At 40.6% G+C, this 23980-nt stretch overlaps 1 protein-coding gene across 1 annotated transcript in view; it reads left to right on the top strand.

The window, feature by feature from the left end:
* Positions 1 to 23980, top strand: part of CPM (carboxypeptidase M) — a 41283-nt gene that overhangs the window by 15553 nt on the left and 1750 nt on the right. The window contains exons 4-8 of the mRNA XM_035127423.2: positions 14875 to 15047; positions 16901 to 17085; positions 18418 to 18588; positions 20530 to 20682; positions 23563 to 23711. Of these exons, the coding sequence (XP_034983314.2) occupies positions 14875 to 15047; positions 16901 to 17085; positions 18418 to 18588; positions 20530 to 20682; positions 23563 to 23711 (831 nt within the window). The remainder of the gene's footprint in view (positions 1 to 14874; positions 15048 to 16900; positions 17086 to 18417; positions 18589 to 20529; positions 20683 to 23562; positions 23712 to 23980) is intronic.

The raw sequence follows: 23980 nt of genomic DNA, 5'->3' as shown, positions 1-23980 counted from the left end.
CCTTGCAGGGGAAGGGACAAAAGGTTTTCAAACTTTTTGTGTAAATGGATCCATAAATAGTAACACCTTAGAGGTTCCCGGGCCCAAAGGAAATCAGATTAGCCTCAACTAGAACCAGGGCCTTCTCAACGCTGGCCCTGACCTGGTGGAACGCTCTGCCTCCTGAGACCAGGGCCCTGCGGGACCTGATTTCTTTCTGCAGGGCCTGTAAGACAGAGTTGTTCCTCCTGGCATTTGGCCAACCTGATCCCCTCCCCCATTTTCCCTTTCTTTTTCCTTTTTGTATGAGGCTGAATTTTTAATTTTTAATGTATTTAGTCTTGTTGTTGAATTGTATTTTAACTAGTTGTTTTATATTTGGTGTTAGCCGCTCTGAGCCTGGCCTTGGCTGGGGGAGGGCGGGGTATAAATAAAAAATTATTATTATTATTATTATTATTATTATTAAGAGGGAGAGAAAGAGGTGCTCTGTTCCCCTTTCCCATTTTTCCAAATGTTTCTGTGTGTGTTACTAACAGTGTGAGGCTGAATTAAAAGAAATAACAGGTGGTATCCAGCTAAGTTTTCCTGAGAGTAGATCTACTGAAATTAATAAACATGACTAAATTAGATTCCTTAATTTCAATAGGTGTCCTCTGAGGAAAACTTAGTAGAATACCATCCAATGTAATGATTCATTGTGACATCACTCAGCTCTAGTCTTTCCTTAAAAGTTTATTTGAACTATCATGCATTGACTTTGTTGGCAATTTTTATATTAGAAAGGTCAAACTTTTAAGTGGGGTGGATTATTCTATTTTGTCAGTAATCTTGGAGTTTTTCTGTGCTTTGATCCATTTGCATAATAATTTAAAAGACATATCTAATCCTTAGAAGAATGCCTATAGAAGATAATTATTTTAATCCAATGGGAATATCTCTCACAGCATCACAATAATAATGAATAGCATGGGTAAAGCTAGGGTTGCCATATTTCATTTTTTTTTTTTTAAATTAAAAACAATCTTTATTGAAAATCTTTAAAATTCAACATATAGAAAGAATAAAGTATAAATAGCAAATATGACAGACATAACCAAACAGAAATCAGTATCAATTCAAAATTACATAAAATGAAATAAAAGGAAAGGTAAAGGAGAAAAAAAAAACTTAACTTAATAAACCTAACATAACATATACAATTTAAGGAAAAGAAGGAAGAAAGAAGATAAGAAAAGGAGAAAAAAAAACAACAACAAAAAAACAACATACATATCTCAAACACTTTAACATTTACATTTACTAAAACTTACTGTCCCCCCACCCTTTCCCCCCTCCACCATACCATGACTTCCAACCACTCCTGTATTCTGATTTTGGTTTCACTGATATACCGCATACCTTTCTCTAATTTAATTTATTTTCTTAATATTGTGCCCCTCATGGATCCGCTATTAACTGCGCCTTTTCCACTTGTTTTTGTAGATAAATCTTGAGTGGTTGCCATTCTTCTCCTGCTTTTTCTTCACTTAAACCTTTAGATATTCCAACTCTAATTGCTAAATTCTGATAATTTATTAATTTGGTCAACCACTCTTCTTTATTTGGAACTTTTTTACTCTTCCAATTTTTAGCGATTAAGAGTCTACCCGCTGTTGTCGCGTGCATTAGCACGCATCTGTCCCTTGGTTTAATGTCTTCCTTCAACATACTCAGGAGGAAGATTTCCGGCTCTTTTTTAAAGGAGTATCTAACTATTTTTTTTAATTCTTTATATATCTCGTCCCAGAACTTCTTAATTTCTTTGCAGCACCACCAAATGTGTAGGAAAGTACCTACTTCTTCCTTGCACCTCCAACAGGTGTTGCTGACCCCTCCGTACATCTTAGCTAGTTTCGAAGGTGTAAGATGCCACCTAAATTGCATCTTGAGCACATTTTCTTTTAAATCATAATTTGAAATATAATTTGAATCTCTAATCCATAAACTTTCCCAATTTTCAACCGTAATTGTTTTTCCCAAATCTTGTGCCCACTTTATCATAACAGCTTTGGTTAATTCATCTTTTGTAGCCCAATCCAACAATAATTCATACAAATTTCGAATAAATTTATTTTCCCCCTCCAATAATATTTTCCCAAATTTGGATAGCTCTCTTTCGAAGCCAATTTTTTTATCTTCACTGAATTTTTGATTTATTTGGAAGTATTGCAACCAGACATTGCAATACTTTTTGACTTCATTATATTCTTTCAATTTTAAATTTCCATTTTCTTCTTTTAATAAATCTTTATATGTCGGCCAATCTTTATCCATATTAACCCTTTTGACTGCTATTGCCTCTTTAGGTGACAACCACCATGGTACTTTGGGTTCCAAGACGCCCTGGTGTTTTTTCCATGTTTTAATTAAGGATTTCCTCACGATGCTGTTCCAGAAGGTGCTGTGCTTCCCCGGTTTTTCTTTCATTAGATAGTGGTGCCAACCAAACCCTATTCCAAATCCCTCTAAATCTAAAATTTCAATATTTTTTCAATTCAATCCAATCTTTTAACCATAACAGGGCCGCCGCATCGTGGTACAATTCAAGATCAGGTAAACTAAACCCCCCTCTTTCTTTTTTTTCAATTAGTAGTTTGTGTTTGATTCTTGGCTTCTTATCATCCCAGATGAATTTCATTATATCTTTCCTCCATGAATCGAAACAATTTGAACCTCCCAAGATCGGAATGCTTTGAAACAAAAAAAATCATTTTTGGGAGGACACTCATTTTTATCACTGAGATCCTACCCATAAAAGAGATTTTTAATTTTTTCCAAATTTCAAATTTATGTTTAATTTCCTTCCACTTTTTTTCATAATTTTCTTGGTACAGGTCAATATTTTTATTTGTCAATTGTATACCCAAATACTTTATTTTCTTTCTAATTTCAATACCGGTTTTTTCTTGTAATTCTCTTTTGTCTCTTTCTTCTAGATTTCTTACTAACAAACTACTTTTTTTATAATTTAAATTGAACCCTGCTAATTTCCCAAATTCGTTTATTCTTTCTAATGCTCTTGGAACACTTTTTAATGGGTTTTCTGTCGTGATCATAACATCGTCGGCGAAGGCTCTGACTTTATATCTTGTGGTCCCTATCTTTATCCCTTCGATTTCCTTATCCTCTCTAATATTTTTTAGCAAGATCTCCAATACTATTATAAATAATAGAGGGGACAGGGGGCAGCCCTGTCTCGTACCTTTTTCTATATTAATTTCTTCTGTTGTTATTCCATTAATTATTATTTTAGCTTTTTGTTTACTATATATCGATTCGATTGCTCTGTTCATTTTTTCTCCAATCTCTAGATGTTGCAATGTTTTTTTCAAGAAGGCCCACGACACATTGTCGAAGGCCTTCTCGGCATCAATTGACAAAAGTGCTGCCTCCTTCCCTCTATTATTTTCAAGACATTCAATTATATTTATTATATTTCTTATATTATCTTTTAGTTGTCGCCCTTTAACAAATCCAGATTGATTTTCATGTATTATTTCTTTTAGGAACCAATTAAATCTATTAGCCAAAACGCCAGCGAAAATTTTATAATCACAGTTTAATAAGGAGATGGGTCTGTAATTTGTGGGTTGATCTGGGTCGGCATCTTGTTTAGGTAGAAGGGTTATTGTGGCCTCTCTCCAAGAATCTGGTACCATTCCTCCCGTTAATATTCCATTCATAACTTTCTTCAATGGGGCTAACAGTAGATCTTCCATACTTTTATAAAACTCTATGGGGATCCCATCCGGGCCTGGCGATTTGCCAATTTTCATCTTTTGTATTACCTCTCTTATTTCTCTATCTGTTATCATCTCATTTAATGCTGTAATTTTGTCATCCGAAATTCTGGGTAATTTATATTTATTTAAAAAATTCTCTATCTCTTCTTCTTTTCCCCCTTTGTTTCGATATAAATTTGCATAAAATTTTTCAAATATTCCTCTAATTTCTTTAGATTTTTCAATCAATTTTCCTTCTACTTTTAATCTGTTTATCCACCTCTCATTTTTCCTTTTTTTTAATTGCCAGGCTAACATCTTTCCCGGCTTATTCGCCCACTCGAAGTTCTTATATTTCCAGAATCGGGTCTCCCTTTCCATTTCTTGCTCCACCATTCTCTCATATTCGCCCCTTAAAATTTTAATCTCTTTATTGAGTTCCTCTTTCTTGGTTTTATATAATAGCTTCTCCTTCCTCTTAATTTCGTCTTCCAACTGTTTTTTCTTTTTCTCTTTGGCCATTTTATCGATCTTATTTTGTTGTAAAAAATATCCTCTTGTCACAGCCTTCCCAGCATCCCACACTGTTTTTAGGTCTACCTCCCCATTATCATTTTGATTAAAATATTCCTGTACCATTTTGCGAGCCCCCTGTAGAATTTTTTTATTTTTCAATAGAAATATATTCATTCTCCATCTTCTCTTTATATCCTGTTCTTTTTTTTCTATGTTTAACATTACGGGATTATGATCAGTCATTGTTCTGGGTAATATTTCCGTTTTCCCTGTTCTTATTATCAAATTTTTTGAGATCCAAATTCCATCTATTCTGGTGGCCGATTTATGTATGGAAGAATAAAATGTATATTCTTTTTGTATCGGATGTTTATATCTCCAAACGTCAATCAATTCTAAATTTCCCACCATCTCTTCAAAACTTTTTGGTAATTTACGACCCTTTTCATTCTTCCTAATTACTGATTTATCTAATTCTGGGTTTAAGACTCCATTTAAATCTCCCATTACTAAAATTTGCTTATCTATATGTTCTAATAATTTCCTTTCTAATTCCCTAAAAAATTCCATTTTACTCCCATTAGGCGCATATATCCCCACAAGTAACCATGACTCTCCCTCCACCTTTATTTCAACCATCATTATTCTTCCCTCTGTATCTTTCCAAATTAGCTTTGGTTCCCATTTCCCTTTGACATATACCACCACTCCTCTCTTCTTCTTTTTACCTGCAGATATAAACTCTTTCCCCAATCTATCATTTTTTAAGACTCTTTCATGTTTATTATTTATATGGGTTTCCTGAAGGCAGATTATATCCCAATTTGATTTTTTCAAAATGTGTCCTAATTTATTTCTTTTTTTCTTATTGTTCAGTCCATTCACATTCCATGATATAATCTTTAATTTCATTTTGATTTATTTGTAATTTAATAGGAATTTTGTTTTTGTTTTTTTTAAAAGAAGGAATTTTTAATCATACACAACTGCAAAAAACAAAAAACAAAAGCAAAAACAAAAACAATCTAAATATGGTATGTCTAAACATCGGAAGCCTGTTTCAGGAGAGAGTCCTTTTTCATTTTGTCTAATCATATTGAAGCGTTCAGATCCTATAACCCCATTCCTATCACAATCACTGTCTATCCCTTATAACCTTATTTACACCTTGTTTGACTTAAAGTTCTTATGTTGTCACTGCATCTTGATCTTCTTTCTCCTCGTCTTCTTTCTCTTCCAAACCAATGTCGTCATTTTCTTCTTGATTGCTGTCCTGTGGTTCGTCTATCGGCCGGACTTTTTCACCACCCAGTTCTTGCCAATACTTTCTCCAAAATATATCAGCCTGGCCTAAGTTCTCGAATTTCCTCCGTCTCCCTTTATAGAAAAAAGACAAGCCTTCTGGGTATTCCCAGCGGAAGGGGATTTTTTTAGCATTTAGAATTTTAGTAAGAAATCCATATCTCTGTCTTTTTTTAATCAGTCTTGGTGGCACTTCTTTTAATATGAAAATCTCTACTCCTTCTATCCTCAATTTCTTTTTTCCTTTTGTCTGTAGTATCTTCTCTACCAGCCAGCTTGTGGTTAAACTCACTATGCAGTCTCCAGGCCAGTTGTTTTCTCTCGCCTTTTTCGAATTTACTCTAAAGATTTTTTCGACCCCTCCTTCTATTTCTTCAGGTTCCATCTCTAGCCATCTTGCTAATTCATCCATTAGCCATTTTTCTATATCTTCATTATCTTTTTCTGGAATGTTCCGGAACCTCAACGTCTTTTCCCGGAGTTTAAGTTGTAACATGGCGAGGGCATCAAGGGCCACCTCTTGCATTATTCTTTGTTCTTCTAATTCTTTTTTCATTCTATCCATTTCCTTTTTCTCTTCCCTTTTTTCCTTAGCTGCTTTTTTGAGGTTGTTTTCCAGTATCTGGATTTTTTCCTTCATTTCTTGTATTTCCAATTCTGCTGCTTTACTTCTTTCATTCATTTCCCCCAGCTGGGTTTTCATTTCATTCCTTTCTTTCTCACCAGTCTCTACCCTCTCTTCTATATTATCCATCTTGTCTTCCACTCTTTTCACTCTGTCGCTCATTTCTTTTTTCATCTCTGACAGCTCTTTCTTTACTTCCCCAATGTCACCTTTCAAACTCCAAATAAGCTCTTTTATGTCCATTTCTTCTAATGCGGAGTTCCTTCTTTGCTGGGAACTCCCTGTCCCTGTCTTTTTCAATCTCTCATTCATGGTTGTCAATTATATTCAGTTGTATTCCCAAGCTGCAGGATCTTTTTCTCACCACACGATGGCGCTGCACTAGATTTCGAGTAGGCTTATAACCGTATTTTATTTTGCCACTAGATGTCCTTCTTTCCCTCTGCGTTGGACTTGGATCCCTCTTTCCTCGCTTCTTTTATCTATTTTTCTCTCCTTACTTCCGGCTTCTTCATTCGGGTTTTTGCTTCATCATTTCTGTGGTGGGGTGCCCGCCATTTTAAATAGCCCTACTCTCTTCCACCCTCTCCCAATCCGTTTTTAAAATCGTTCTGCCGTTCACCGGGTTTGCGTTTAATTGGTAAAATTAGTCTCTTCCCTTCGACTCTCTGTCGCAGCGCATAAGCGGTTGCTCAAGTAGTTGATCTTTTATCACAGGCGCAATTTATTGTATGCATATTGGTTTTATCAGAATGCGGATGGCTTCAAAAATAAAGTCCTTAATTTAATGTCTTTTATCTCATTCCTTTTGTTTTCCAGGCGGCGTCTCTTAAAGTGTTAAAAAAGATTTTTTTGTATCCGCACTTCCGTCCTCCCCCTTCAGCGAATAACTCTGTTTCTGTCGCTGTTTTAGCTCACAGTTCAGATGGGGGGGATTTTCCAGTCTCTCTCCCTTCTTAATTTCACGCCCCTGGGTTAAGGCAAGGTAAAAAAGTAGTGAAATTTTACCGTCAGGAACGCGTCGGAGACGCAGCTTCTTGCTGGAAAAGTCGATCGTGTCGTCTTAGTGCTCTGGGTTCTCCCCCACCTCTGCTCCTCCAGCGGGAGGGCGAGGGGTGCCGAGACTCCTCCAAACACCACCGACGTTTTCGGGTTGAGATCGCCTCCCGACCCTTCTCTTGGGGGTGCGTTGAGCCTTCCGCTACCCCTTTTTTCCCAGCAAAGTACCCCGGGGGTCGGAGACCTCCCGGAGCGCGTCCGATCGCGGCTGCGGCGAAAACCGGAAGTCCTAGGGTTGCCATATTTCAAACAATGAAAATCCAGACTTTTTGGAAAAGTTGAAGTAAAAGGCGAAAGATTTATACGATCTGAAGAGAAACCAGAGTTGAAGTTTTTTCAGTTTTGACAAAGGTTGTTGAGCTTTTTGGGCAAAATCGCTTTTAAAAAAAATGTTTTTTAAGAGCTATTTTTATGGGAAAACATGGGTTGCTATACGTCCGGATTTTCCCGTACATTTGCCCAATTTCCACCAGGACACCCCAGATATCCAGGAAAATCCAGACGTATATGGGCATGGGAGACAATGGTTTCTTGGGCAAATTTTTAAACAAAATTCTTAAAAATGTTAGGGGGGAAAATATCGACAGATTCCTATCTACACTCTGAAGTCCAGCGTGTATATATTTGTCAGTGCAGTAAGGAATAATTGTGGAATGTCTGGGGTTGGCTGCGGGGGAGAGAGAGGTTAAGCATTTTAGCCACACAATGGTTCCTTTCTCTGTTCTCAGTTCATTCTCAAGTTTCAGCCTCAATTCAAGTGGCCTGACTGACATTTTGCAGGTAGAAAAGGCATTAACAGTCACACAATGCTAATACTGGAAGGGAAAGCAGAATATGTTGCATACTGTATTTAAAGAGAGAAATACTGTTCAAGCAGTTGGTTCCTCAAGTAAGGAATGAGGAAGGGACAGGGAAAGAAGGATTGAGAGCTGACTTGGCAGCACTAATAAATCCATTAAAATGATAACCAGGAAGCCCTTTTCTAGTGTTTAGGCCAGGCATCCCCAAACTGCAGCCCTCCAAATGTTTTGGCCTACAACTCCCATGATCCCTAGCTAACAAGACCAGTGGTTGGGGAAGATGGGAATTGTAGTCCAAAACATCTGGAGGGCCGAAGTTTGGGGATGCCTGGTTTAGGTCTTCACCAGGTTTTCACCACGATCCAAACAAGCAGTGACAGAGGTTTCCCAGTGGCTACTGTGGAACATCTTGGCATTTGTATTTTGCTTTTTAACTTTCCATAACCATCTGTATAACTCAAGTACTTTACCGGTATGTGGCTTGTCTGATTGCAGTCGCTTCTCAACCCCACAGATTTATCAGCTGGGGCATTTGGCCACTTCATTCATTTTGGGAGCGAGCCAGTCCAAGATGACTGATTGATTGAATTTATATACCACCCTAATACCCTCAGGGTGGTTCACAAAATAAAATCAAAATATAAAACCACAAAATACATAATCAAAATGACAACAATGACAACAACTCAATAACACCCCCCCCCCAGAGATCCTCAGGTGTGCAGGAATTCCACACATACAGTATTTTTTCATCTATAAGACGCCCCCTATTTGGGGGGACTCAGATTTAAGAAAATAGGGGGAGATGGCCCCATGTATAAGACAACCCCTAATTTTTGATATTTTTAAGGAAAAAAACCTAGTCTTATACATGGAAACATATGGTACATCATATGCACCCACCCACATGTATATGTATATGTACAGTGGTACCTCGATTTATTAATGACTCGGCAACCGAATTTTTCGACTTATGAATGGGGGCAATGGCCCCGCTTTTATGAATGTCTCAACATCCGAAAGAAAACCACAGCGGTTTTAGATAGGGTTGCTTCGACTTACGAATTTTTCCGTTTCCAATGGGAAATCGCATTTCCAATGGTGTTTTTGACTTACGAATTTTTCAACCTATGAAGGTGCCTTTGGAACGGATTAAATTCGTAAGTCGAGGTACCACTGTATATATAAATCTAAATGCTCAAAACTGTTTTATTATATGGATGTGTAACTTCATATGCTGCTAGCCAGGGAAGGCTTCATAATAAGGGGACTGTGTCTTACTGAGGATACCAGGAAGGCAAAGAGCAGTTACCATGCTTGCCTGCTTCCAGTGAATTCTGGCAATTCAGTCTTCACAGGTTGAGGGATGATAGCCTTTAAGGAGCTTTCAGGTTACAGAGAAGAGGATAAAAGAGTCTGGCTAGCTCAGGGTAAGAAGTTGAGCATGTGAATTTATACAGGTAGGAGCATGAAGCTCTGCCACTGCCCAGCCTGTAAATCATTGTGTACTCCAAACAACAAATTCTAGTCTGAGTAAAATAAATAAATTAAGGACAATCTCTTTCTTGATAGAAGTAAAGCAAAAGCATTGTTCTAAATTGTTGCTGATGGGAGGAGGCCTGACGGCGCTAACAAAGAAGCATTATTTTTAGCAGCACTTGACAGTGCCAATATGAGCATGCCTTTTTTTTTTTTAAGCAAGCAAACAAAACCACATATGACCCATATCAGGGTGTGTTGGTGGGGACAACACCTGACAATAGGAAGAAGCCTTTTGGGAAGTGTCTGCCTGTCTGCTGTGAGATAATTATTGATTTATTTTAACCATGATAATATTCAATTTGCATTACTGAAGGGCTTACCAAAGGCTAATTTTTTTTACTTGGTGGTGTGTGGTTTTAATTATTATGAAACTTGTGTAAAACTATAATTTAGGTAAAGGTAAAGGGGCCCCTGACCATCAGGTCCAGTCGTGTCCGACTCTGGGGTTGCGGCGCTCATCTCGCTCTATAGGCCGAGGGAGCTGGCGTTTGTCCGCAGACAGCTTCCGGGTCATGTGGCCAGCATGACAAAGCTGCTTCTGGCGAACCAGAGCAGTGCACGGAAACGCCGTTTACCTTCCCGCCGGAGCGGTCCCTATTTATCTACTTGCACTTTGACGTGCTTTCGAACTGCTAGGTTGGCAGGAGCTGGTACCGAGCAACGGGAGCTCACCCCGTTGCAGGGATTTGAACCGCCGACCTTCTGATCAGCAAGTCCTAGACTCTGTGGTTTAACCCACAGTGCCACCTGGGTCCCCCAAAAAACTATAATTTAGTTCTATGCAAATTGAACAATACCATATTATGAGTCTCTGGCATGGGTGAAGCTAGGGCTAATCTTATTTTCCATTTTAAATGTGAAATATGAAGTGGAAAGGAAGGTAAGCCAAATACTGTAGTGCATTACACACACACACACACACACACACACACACACACACATTTCAATAGACATGTCTATGAATTCACTGTTGGGGGTGGGAATAGATCTCTTCTCCTGCTACAATTAAGGGAATGGAAAGAGGGACCAAGGAGCCATCAGATCCACTCACCACCCCAAGGCAAGACCATTCACCCTACTTTCCCACACAGAGTACACTATGCAATTCACACCACACTGCATTCTGAGGAAAGAGAAAGTGTACTGCGAAGTCAGTAGTTTCAGATAAGGATTTCACCTGATGCCAGGTGATTGACAGAGGCCTGTGGGTGGTGGTAAGGCAGGCTTCCTGAACCTCGGCCCTCCAGATGTTTTTGGCCTACAACTCCCATGGTCCCTAGCTGACAGGACCAGTGGTCAGGGATGATGAGAATTGTAGTTTCAAAACATTTGGAGGGCTGAGGTTGAGGAAGCCTGTGGTAAGGCACTCTAGTTTAGAAAGGTTCCCCAGTCCTAGTCTTGCCATTCATCAAATACTAACCTATTGATTTCCTTGTGCTAATTCTCACTTCTGTACTTTCCCCATCTGTGGGGGCCTGGCTTTTTATTATCTCTCCCCCCCTCCCCCCGGTGATTTTGTATGTTGAATACTTACTTTAATTGCTGTTTTATAGGCTTGGCCTAGTTTAGTCGCTGCTGTTTCTGTTGATGTTGTTTTACCTTTGAATGTTTATTGCATAGTTTTACTCTTTTCACTGTGTGTATGTGTTGCGCTCTGCGAGCTTATGCTAAAGGGTAATTATGAATAGATATCTGCCAACCTTTCTTTTCATCCTCCTTTAAGGACTCATGTCTTCTCTTGCATTTCCCTGTTGATGAGGCACTGCTTCCTTTGAATAATATTGTCAGCTAATTGTAGTATAGGTTTAATTGTAAACCCTTTAGTTATGCCTAGCAAAGTTTTCCTTATTTTGTCTATCTCGTTCTTTTTCTTTTAGATTGTGAGCACTGCAAGCAGTAACCTGTGCATTTTATTCATATACAGCACATAGTATATGTATATGTTTGGTGCTTTAATAAATAACTATTGCTGCTGTTGCTGTTGATCCCCACAACATCTCACATTATTTCCTTGAAGTTGCAGTTTGACACAGAATAACTGCTTCAGGAACAACTAGGAATTAGAGGATCCCTACTTTATCGTTCATGTCTGAATACAAATGCTACAAAGTTCCTCAGCTGAAGTGAGATCATGATGGTACCAACAGGACAAAAGTGACTTATATCTAACAAATTTTGTAATTAGGCTTGGAAAAATTGTCTGCAATTCAAGCCTAATTGCTGTGCATAGTGGGCATTTTCAGAGGAGATGAGCCTCTTTTCCCTCTGTGCTTTAACTCTCCTACTGAATTGTATGACACCAGTAATTAGAATTGGAAAAAAGTAATTGGGAAAAAAGCCTTTCACGATTAAATGTTAACTAGAATATGCTCATCATCGCCTAGGAAAAGTGTCAGAGATCCCACGGTAGGAAAAAACCTTGAGCATCTCCCTTTGTTTTTTGTGCACCGTGGAATGTGACAAGATACATGTTGAAGAGCTGTGATGACATTTATAAGTGGATGGGGTGGTGATGTTCTGTTTTTGCAATAGAACTATTTTTACGATACAACATTATGTCATTGCTAATCCTATTTAAAATGTTTAGATGGAAGCAAACAATCATTGAACTATGTATTATCCTATTATTTCTCTGAGTGCCTACTTTACTGGCTTGCTTGGGCCTGCCCAGCACTGGCATTCAGCATTTGGAAGGTTATCTGCTCCATAGCGATAGACAGAATGGGGCATGTTTAGCAAGTGATATCAAAATGCTTTCTGACCCTTTGCCTTTTGCTGTCTTGTCTCATTTCTGCTTTTGTCTCCATCCTTTTGGCCTAGCATAGCTTTGCTTACTAACTTGGATGACACCTTACTAAGGGGCTGCTTCCTCAAAGTGTGCACATATAATTCACTAGCTGAGTTGGTTGTCTTATCATCCTGCCAGGTAGTAAATAAAGTTGTTTCCAGTTACACATAGGTGAGTATGGAAACTCTTGCCTGAATCTCCCTTTGGTCTTTTAGTAGCATTCAGTCATTAGGGAATCAGTCAGGAGAGTCATTTAATTCAGAGAGGCTATGACAGGCATCCCCAAACTAGGCCCTCCAGATGTTTTGGGACTACAATTCCCACCATCCCTGACCACTGGTCCTGTTAGCTAGGGATGATGGGAGTTGTAGTCCCAAAACATCTGGAGGGCATAGCTGTCAACTTTCCCCTTCTCTCGTGAGGAATCCTATTCGGAATACGGGAATTTCCCTTTAAAAAAGGGGAAAGTTGACAGGGCCAAGTTTGGGGATGCCTGGGCTATGACATGCTTATTAAACTTTTGCCATACTCTCTTATTTTCCTGCTGAAGTTTCCCTTTATTTTAGGCATAGCAATTTCTGAAATGTGTCCCATTTCATTAAAGATCTGCATTAAAAGTCGTGCTGTTTTGGTCATGAGCAATACTGAACGAAGTAAAGGTAAAGGGACCCCTGAGCATTAGGTCCAGTCGCAGACAACTCTGAGGTTGCGGTGCTCATCTCAGTTTACTGGCTGAGGGAGCTGGCGTACAGCTTCCGGGTCATGTGGCCAGCATGACAAAGCCGCTTCTGGTGAACCAGAGCAGTGCATGGAAATGCCGTTTACCTTCCCGCCGGAGTGGTACCTATTTATCTACTTGCACTTTGACGTGCTTTCGAACTGCTAGGTTGGCAGGAGCTGGGACCAAGCAACGGGAGCTCACCGCAACGCGGGGATTTGAACCGCCGACCTTCTGATCATCAAGCCCTAGGCTCAGTGGTTTAACCTACAGTGCCATCCACGTCCATACCACGTTGAACGAAGTACAGCTATGTATTTTACAAAACGATTCCAGCTCTGTCAACTAGAAAATAAAAATAAAAATACACAGTCTTCCTCTTGCCTCTCTTTCCCAGAAGCCAGATCTCATCTGGCAGTAGCTAAAGTGCTGAACTTGTAGGAAGTTTACAGCATTCCAAATTTTCAGAGTTGGACACTTTATCATGCAGGATAGTTTGCATTGTAACAACACAATGTCTGCAGTATAGACAAAAAAGAATAGAATGTGCTGCTTTAAGGAATATCCAGGGTACATAGCAATACATTATGGTATTTATCTGTGAAGTCCCTAAAGAGTGGAAAAAATTATGCTCTTAAATTTGTAGGCAGTAATCTCAAACTTGATGTCCTCAACCTGTTTTGGACTACAACTCCAGTAAGCTCCAGCTACCATGACCAATGGTCAGGGGTGGTGGTTGTTAATAATAATAATAATAATAATAATAATAATAATAATAATAATAATAATTTATTTGTACCCTGCCCATCTGGCTGAGTTTCCCCATCCACTCTGGGCGGCTCCCAATCAAATATTAAAACAATTAAATATTAGAAACTTCCCTAAACAGGGCTGCCTTCAGATGTCTTTTAAAATTAAGATAGCTGCTTATTTCTGATGGAAGGCCGTTCCACAGGGCGGGTGCTGCTACGGAGAAGGCCCTCTGTCTGGTTCCCTGTAACCTCACTTCTCGCAATGAGGGAACTGCCAGAAGGCTGTTGGCGCTGGATCTCAGTATCCGGGCTGAAGGGTGGGGCTGGAGATGCTCCTTCAGGTATACAGGACCGAGTATAAACCTCTGTTGTGGTATAAAACCTCTGAAGGGCATCAGGTTGGGGAGGGCTAGGCTATAACATCTAATTCTCAGGCTTGTAGTCCTTGCTGAAAACTGCTGCTTACTGTGATAGGGCCAGCTCACACTGTGAAAATGTTTCCATTCAATGTGTTTTGGTTGTCTGTTGTCATATGTGTGCATATGATTGTGTGGGGAATGTAAACAAATACAGCTACAGGGATTTTTCCACTCACTGGTGCTTTTCTCCAGCTGCAGTGATTGGGAGGGAAAACTCATTGTTCACTAGCTGTGCCTGTGTCTGTGTCCTATCTGGTTCACTTTCCACATGGATAGCATTGCTTGGGCAACGGGCATTTTGGCTGGAGCTGGTTTTCAGTGGGAAGCCCTACCCAGGCCCCAAATGCACCAAAGAATTCACCGACGCAGTTTTTGCTCAATCGATAAGAAAAGTATCGCTGTGTTTTTCTTGGTTTGATTTCTGGGGGAAATATATTTTAACCCAATTCGTGTTGGCCATCATATTCTGCTTGCTGGTTTCAGGAACACGGTGCTTTGTTTTAGGTCTGCATTATGTATTATCTTTGTAGCTCAGGCAAACTAAGATCTGTGCTGCTCCTTATTGTCCATTGCATTTAAAACACACACAACTCTGTGCTTCTTAAAACAGGTAGTCGGGAGGGAGTTGCTGCTCCATCTTATAGACTTTTTGGTAACCAGTGATCAGCGTGATCCGGTCATTACGAAACTCCTAGACAGCACCCGGATACACATCCTGCCTTCATTAAACCCTGACGGATTTGAGTCAGTAATATATGCCAAGTGTGATCCTCTTTTTGGCAGGTGAGAACAGAGCGAAAACTGTTACGGGGAGCACCGTAGGGTTTGCTTTCAATACGTTTCAGAACCCCCACATTACATTCACCCAAAGGCTTTTACCTTCTGTTCCTGGTTGCAGGACCTCAAACTCCAAGGTGTTTTGAATCTGGCTCCTTCTAGGACGGGGGTGAGGAACCATGTCTTTATTTCTCCTTCTCCTCCTCCTTCCCCATCAAAGAAAATAAAATGATGAAAGAAAGAGAAAGAAGAGAAAAAAGAGCAAGAAATAGAGCAGGCACCCCCAAACTTTGTCCCTCCAGATGTTTTGGACTACAATTCCCATCATCCCTGACCACTGGCCCTCTTAGCTAGGGATCATGGGAGTTGTAGGCCAAAACATCTGGAGGGCCGCAGTTTGGGGATGCCTGAAATAGAAGCATATAATATAGTACACTAAATATACCATATTGGCCCGAATATAAGTTGCACCCTAATATAAGCCGCACCTTTAAAATTGGAGAGGGGGGGGAGAAGAAAAAAGAGAAAAAATTCCCAGATATAAGCTGCTCCATTCCTTGCTGCTCCTGGCTACATACTGGGGGGGCATGCTACGTTGCCAGTGGATTTCCCCTTCCTCACTCTCCCTTCTTATCTTTGGAGAGGGTGGGGAATTACACGCAGGGCAGACACTGCTTTGCCGCGCTCCTGGCACTGTTGGCCCTGTGCTCCTGGCTGGACACCATAAGGTTGCAAATATAAGCCTCACTTTAACTTTTCACGTTCGGAATTTGGGGGGAAAGTGAGGCCAATACGGTGATAAGTTACATTTCCATAAATTATAACTACATACAGCTTTTAGAGGACAGCTGAAGGCAGCCCTGTATCAGGAAGTTTTTAATGTTTGATGTCTTATTATGTTTAAATGTGTGTTGGAAGCCACCCAGGGTGGTTGAGGCAACCCAAGCCAGATGGGTGTGGTATAAATAATAAAAAAATTGTTGTTAGGTTGCATTTTTAATATCTTCAGGTGCTCTAGTGGCATGGGTGCTACAAACGCTACCATGCACTGCAGGGGTGTTTTGAGTAGCACCTAAGGGTGGTAGTTTAATTCAAACTCTGCTTACTCAACCACCTTTCCCAATCCTTGAAAAGTATGGCTAGAGGTTATAGCTGTTTTAGTTTCTGTATCAGCAGTTCATTCAATCTTTCAACTGGACCAGATGCTTGAGGATAATGAGGACTATGAGATACCCATTGGATATTCCATTCATTAGCCCACCTGTTAAGCGAGGCCAATAATTAATTAATCCTGCAACTGCACTATTGCTGCTGGTCACTCAGCTTTCAGCTGACCCATATCCTGTTGATATTTATTTCTGCAGCATAAATAGTAAATCAAGACAACAAAGCAAGCAAACAGACAGGCACAAAAACCTCTGGCAAGGTGTTCCAATAAACAAAAAGGAAGAATTGTGCAAACAATTAACCTATCTCCTTGAAATACAAGATTCTTCTGCAGTAGGCTTCCTGTACGCAAGGGTGGGGAGATCTTTCAGCCTGAAGGCCATGTAAAGAGACCGGAGGCAAAAACAGGCAGAACAACATATGAAATATTTACCTTTGTACAGTAGGCCAGTCTACATCTATCCTCCATTTAGGCAAGCAAAAGGCATTAGTAGGATTCAAAGATACAAAAAGTTTGAGAACCCCTGCCATAGACAGCTTAAAACTATGTCTGAATAGCCAACAGTATTCTAGGGCCCTACTAAAAGAGGCCCTAAACAGATAGATTGCAACCAAACACTTGCATCCTAAACTCATTTGAAAGTATGTTGAAGATGACAGCCTAATGTATATATTTTTTTATCCCTCTTAAGATACAATGCTAATAACAAAGATCTGAACAGGAACTTCCCGGATGCCTTTATCCTAAATAGTCCTGACATTCAGCCAGAGACTGAAGCTATAATGAACTGGTTAAAGAATGAAACATTTGTCCTCTCTGCTAATCTGCATGGCGGATCACTGGTTGCAAGTTACCCTTTCGATAATGGCAATTCAGGTAAGCTATTGCTTGAGCGTAGGGTCACTAAACCTATTGGCAACCCACAGCTGATGTTGCACGATTCACATGCAAAGGCAGGTCTTCAATTCTGTATTCGAAGCATTTGATCTCGATCATATAGACTTAGTTTGAACTCCCATCAGCCCCAGCCAGCATAGCCAATAGTCAGGGTTGATTATATATACAGTGGTATCTTGGGTTAAGAACTTAATTCATTCTAGAGGTCCGTTCTTAACCTGAAACTGTTATTAACCTGAGGCACCACTTTAGCTAATGGGGCTTTCTGCTGCTGCCGCTGCGCAATTTCTGTTCTCATCCTGAAGCAAAGTTCTTAACCTGAGGCACTATTTCTGGGTTAGTGGAGTCTGTAAGCTGAAGTGTCTGTAACCCAAGGTACCACTGTATTCAAAACAGGAATTCATAACATGGAGTCTACATCGTAGCACCGGCCAACACTCCCACAGACATCCAGCCAAGCCACAACAGGGCACAGTTACAGTGGAACTTGCTTTACACTGCCTTTGATCCAGTCTAGAGGGAATTTGCTGTGCCATTAATGTAAGTTTGAAAATGTGGCAAGCTATACATGTGACATAGGGATGCAGATGGCACTGTGCTCTAAACCACTGAGCCTAGGGCTTGCCGATCAGAAGGTCGGCGGTTCGGATCCCTGCGACAGGGTGAGCTCCTGTTGTTCGGACCCAGCTCCTGCCCACCTAGCAGTTCGAAAGCATGTCAAGTGCAAGTAGATAAATAGGTACCATTCCGGCAGGAAGGTAAACAGCGTTTCCGTGCGCTGCTCTGGTTTGGCAGAAGCGGCTTAGTCATGCTGGCCACATGACCTGGAAGCTGTCTACAGACAAATGCTGGCTCCCTTGGCCTATAGAGCAAGATGAGCGTCGCAACCCCAGAGTCGTCCGCGACTGGACCTATTGGTCAGGGGTATCTTTACCTTTACCTTTTTATACATGCGACAAATAGTGGTGGGGGTGGCCCATCCTGCTTTGCCACCTGAGATGTCATGGAACTCTCACAAGATCTCACCAGAAACCACCGCCACCATTTCTTCTCACTTCTCTGGCAGCGGGCAGAGCACACTGTGGGATTCCACCGCTTGAGGCAGCTGCCTCAGTTTGCCTCATGGGTGAGCCAGCCCACATCTTTTAGCAATCCTTGCACTGGGAAGGATTTTTAGCGGTAGCCAGAAACGTGCCTATGCTTGTAGGATGCAAACTATACTTATTAGTTGTGATATGTGTGTGCACAAAACCAGGCAAACGCAATCTATACTGTAACCAAATTTCCACTGTGGTTACTTTCTTTCCACAGTTACTGTTAATTTACTGGATGAGAGCCGAACTGTGGATAATGATGTTTTCATGCACCTGGCGAGAACATACTCTGAGAATCATGCCATGATGCATAAAGGGAATGCATGTAAGTTTCTAGAATACTTCCAAGACGGCATTACAAATGGATATCAGTGGTATCCACTTCAAGGTAAGAAATACCCCCGTTGTTCTCTAAGCTCTCTCCTTTTTTGTATATTCTACACTGTGTCCACAGGTATAAAAACAAACGAAGCAATTTAAAACAGTAAAAATCCACAACGCAATAAAAAAATACTGCAGTGATCCAGTGCAAAGCAATACATAATACATTGCAATCAAACACAGTGAACACCTGCAATATCAGTAGGCCATGGTGGGGAAACAGGATCCAACTAACAAGCCAAATCTTGAGCTCTTCCACTCCCCTTTCCCAGCCATTTTGACTGGCTTGACCCACTTGTCATTATCACAGTGTCAGGTGGTCCAACAGAGTTTGCAGAAAGCGCTGCTTAACCAATGGGAGCTTAGTGCAAGCCCTGTTTTGGGCAGAGATTGGCTACACTATGGAGTTCCCAATTGGGAACTTGGTAGTGCAGCTGATCCCTGTGGGGGCCTGCTGTAAGTGCCAGTCAGCTGGTCAGTGTTTACAAGGCCTTGCTTGCCAAAGAGGAATGAGGGGCACATTTAAGGCTCCTGGTTGTTCTTTTGCAGCTGTTTCCTTACCTACCCCACACCTAATCTCTGGTTAGGCTCTTTGCCAGACCCTATTTTGCCCATGAGCAGGAGATTCCCCACTACTTTTTTGGACCAATTTCCTTGCAAAAAATCAGAGTTCTTCAGTCTTTTCCAAGTTATTCAGTATTAAGGTAGGTGATGGGGAAGTGGATGAAGTGAGATGAGGTGCCAAGTGACATTTACATTCCAAAGTGGGTGCCCAACACACTTATAGGCATTGAAAGTCTCTGCTTGTATTGGTGTGTGTGTGTGTGTGTGTGTGGCTTGGGGGTGTGGAGAATAAATTTTATGAGGAGTGTGCCTATTGTGTGCATAAGTTGCATAACTCAGGAAAGTAATCCTACATTGTAGTTGGCTGCCACTCAACCAGACAAAAAATGTCCTACCCATATACCTTTTGCAGTCTTCTTGTTGGAAAAGTGAGCGGAAAGGTGTTTCCTTTCCTTCTTACTTCATTGACATGAGCTTTTAAGCTGCATGCAGCTGTGTAGTGAGGGTAGGAGACACAGAAAAAGAGGGGGCAGCCTAGTGCCGGTGTAATAATAATGGCTTAAGAAAGTGGTTTTCAACCAGTGTGCTGTAGCACCCTGGGGTGCCTTCAATGATGCTCAGGGGTGCTGCGGGCAACACTGGCCTCAATCCCTCTTTCCTTCCCTCCCTCCTCGGATGCTGTCTCACGTTTCTGCCTCCCAAAGGTTTGCACAACTGTTTGTTGTTGCAGCAGCCCTGGCTATGAGCTCCCCACGGAAATGGTGATTCTGGGGTTGGCCAGGGGGTGCTTACCAGGCTACTGTGGGGCAGTATGAGGAGGCACCTCTCTTTGGAGTGGGGGGTGGGCACCTCAGAGACCAGGGGTGGCAGCTGTGGCTGCATGGAGAGGGAAGAGGAGAGGAGGCTGAGGGAACGCTCCACAAGGGATGGTGTTTGAAAAAGGGTGAGAGGCTGCCAGCTCTGCAGGCAAGGGGTGACATAACTGGGCTCCTGAGCCCCACAGGGGTGCCACAGAAAGAATGTAGCTGCGTCAAGGGAGCTGTGGACTCAAAAATGTTGAAAACCTCTGACTTAAGAGAAAACTGTCCATGCCTAGTCATTCGCCACTGGCAGATTCCACAGGACAGTCTAGGGAGGAAGAAGCAGTGGGCAGCTGTAGCAGATCAACAAGGCAAAGTGGCAGTGGCGGCGGCTGGGGGACTGCCACAATGCTGACTTTTCTGCTGACAAGCTGTTTGCTGCTCACATGCCAAGCCAGCTTCCTGGGGACATTTGAACCAAGGCTGATGAGTTGAGGCACCTGGCAAAGGAATTTAGGATAGTATTTAAAATGCTAACTTTTCCTTAATGGCATTTAAACTATGCATTTAAATATATACTTTAGGTGGGATGCAGGATTATAGCTACATCTGGGGACAGTGCTTTGACATTACTCTGGAAGTATCGTGTTGTAAATATCCACAAAAAGATGAGCTTCCATCCTTCTGGAATGACAATAAAAATGCTTTGATTGAATACATTAAACAAGTTCATCTAGGTAAGATGGCTCTACTCAGTTTTCTTTTATCATAGCTAATATTCTGGTTTGCATGTTGTGAAATAAGTTTCTTAAGAACAATGAAGAAAACATCTCTGGTAAATATTGTTTACTGTAAAAGGAGTTTTTACAGATCTGCATGCAAGCACTTTAGTGTTCCAATTAGTATGGTAATTGCTCAGGAAGGGGGCTAAAAGTAAAGGATTTCTGAGAATGTGTTGCCAGGAAGCTACCGAAAAGCTTTCAGTTCTGTTTTGGAGAACAAAGCAATTTTACCCAGTGAAAATAGTAAGAGGATTGGTAGTGTTAAAGGAAGAGAGGAAGGAGTCGGTGACTCTGCCCGTTAACTAGGGCACAGATGGGGAACCTGTGGCCCTCTGAAAATAGTTGGCCTACAGCTCAAGTGTTGAGCTAGTTGGGCTAATGGGAAACAGACAGCGACCAGAGTCAAAACAGATCAAACTGATGACGTGTACCAGGATTTGCAAAGTATGTTATGTGTATACCTTTGGTGTCACGGAAGAGTACACTCTAGTGGCAATGTTCACACATGATCCCCAATAACATGAGCAGGAAGCCATGTTTGCATGCTATGTTGTGAAGCAATACTGCCCTCCCATGGATTGCCAGGGGCAAAACTTTTAAGCAGGCTAATACATCAAGTTCACTTCCAGACATGGCCTGTTTATTGAGCATTTGTTCTGATTTATTTTCAGAGGAGATCATATGACCTCACATCAAGCATTTCCCATTCACTCTCCTTATTTAATTTTTATGAATTGTTTTGTTGTGCAGATCCAGTTTAATTGTCCAACTAGGGTTTGCCACTGTGTGATTGAATCCCACCCAGAAAAGAGCAACAGTCTGGAATCAGCCTAATTCTGCTAATCCTAATATTCAGAATAAGGTTACTCTCCTCCTACAAAAACAAGTTTCTTCAAGTTCCCTTAATTTAAAACTAGGTTTTCTCTTTTGGCAGTGGTGGCTAACTTCAAGAAGTTTATTATTATTATTGCAATTTAAAAGCATACAGATCACCACCATATTTTCTTCTTCTTTAATGTACAAAACATATAAATTCTGTTCATTCATCTATCTAATCTCATTTCACTAATACAATAGTCGACTTCCTCCTACCCCTATTACAGCTTCATTTCTTTTTATTTCCTTATCTTTGTATTGTGTTCTAACATGCTTTCATCCTTTTCTTTATAAATTGTATTCCTCTTATTTTTTCTAATTCCATTTTGTGAAAACAAATCTATACACATCCAAATATTGCTTTGAGAACCATAGTTACACAGATAAAACAATCCCATTCTTTTTTATTTTTGTATTTGAGTGGTTTCTTATTACTTCTATCAACTTGGCCAGCTCCACATCTTCACATAATTTCATTTGCCACTCTTCCTTCATTGGCACCCATTCTCCTTTCTAGTATTTGGCAACTAGAACTCTAGCCACTGTGGTTGTGCACAGAAACACTCTTTTGGTTTCTTTTGAGATATTTATGGTCATGGTGCCCAGTAAGAAGGCCTCTGGCTTTTTAATAAATGTTTGTTTGAACATTTTATTTAACTCTTCATAGACCATGTCCCAATTTGGGGGACAGGTCCACCACATGTGGAATAAGGTTCCTTCTTTTTGTTTGCATCTCCAACATGTGTCCGTGTTGTTTTTATATTTTAGCCAATTTGCATGGGGTTATATACCACCGGTATATCATCTTCATAAAAATTTATTTAATTAAATAACAGGCCATGAAACTTAAGTCTATTTTCCATAGTCTTTCCCAATTTTCCATTAATATTGGATAGCCAAAGCCTTGTGCCCATTTTACCATAACCTCCTTCACTCCATCTTTAAGTTGCCAACCTAATAATAATCTGTTTTTGATATTTCCCTATTGTTTATTAATACTTCTTTCTCTAATTTCAATGTTTTGCAAATCCATTTGTCTGATTTGAAGATTTCCTTCAGTTGATAATACTGCAGCCAAGCCAATACTTTTTTGTTTTGTTACATTTTTTTTACTGTTCCTGCGTGTTCTCTACTTTGATGCCAAGTTTTTTGTGCCCCTCCCATTTGTACATTAAAAAAGAGACCATGCCCACATTGATATGCTCTATGCAGGGGATTGATTGTGGATCAACACAGCCCTTGGCCCATAAAAGGTTAACTGCCCTTATGTTATTGTGTTTTGAGTCTGTACATTTCCCCCATACCTTCAATTTACAAATTTAAGAAATTGGATAGTCAAGTTTTTCTAATAAACAACAAAAAATATGTTGGTCTCTAAGGTGCTGCTGGAAAGGAATTTTTTTATTTTGTTTCGACTACGTCAGACCAACACGGCTACCTACCTGTAACAAAAAATATCCTATCCAGTACTGTAGGACAATCATCTGATCTACAAGCAGTAGATAGATAGATATTATTCCATGTCAGTGCTCCATATATGCAGTCATGGCTTTTGTCCAGAACTTCAATGGAATTGTAGAGGCATATGCTAGATTAGTGATTTTGCCTCCACTTAAGAAAAGTGTTTTGGTTCTATGTAAATATGTTGAGGAGGGGCAAGTTTTTTTCCTGTTTATCTACACAAATTCACCATGTCCATTATTATCCTTAAAGTAACTAAAGGTACATTTCCTTCCCCAATAAAAATCAAAACATCAGCCGAACATTTCTTCTCTTGGAGAATGTTTAAACACGTTTCTATAGAATGCATTAGGTGACAAAGGGCTGTTCCTAGATTGTGAGTGGCTCTGCCATTTGCTCCTGTTGCTTTACTTCCTTGGCAGAAAACGACATTTCTAGTTACATGCTGAAAACGAAAAGAAATGGCTTCTTCCTCTTTTGACTTCTTTCTTGCCATAGGTGTAAAAGGTCGTGTTTTGGATGAGAATGACGAACCTGTTCCAGGTGTGATAGTGGAAGCTGTCGGAAGGAGACACATATGTCCTTACAGAACCAATGAAAATGGAGAATATTATCTTCTCCTCCTGCCTGGCACCTACACACTTAATGTAAGTCATCTTGTCTTAGACCTGCAAGCTGCTGTTATGCTAAACATGGCCAAAATCCCTAGACAATTATGCATGTATGTAGAGAGCTTCTGTGCTCTTGTGGGGGTGGGCTTGTTTTTCCTTCTGGTCCCTTTACACCTCAAATGGGGACCAGGGCCTTGGGAGAGAAAGGGAACTGAAAACTCCTCTGCAGCATTTTAAATCCTCATAATGTGTGATTAAGATTCTGCTGATATGGCATCAAACTTCTCTGCAATGTGGCCATGGAA

This window comes from Zootoca vivipara, chromosome 10 (genome assembly GCF_963506605.1).
Source record: "Zootoca vivipara chromosome 10, rZooViv1.1, whole genome shotgun sequence".
NCBI classification, from domain to species: Eukaryota; Metazoa; Chordata; class Lepidosauria; order Squamata; family Lacertidae; genus Zootoca; species Zootoca vivipara.
This window is presented reverse-complemented; position numbering and strand designations above follow the sequence as displayed.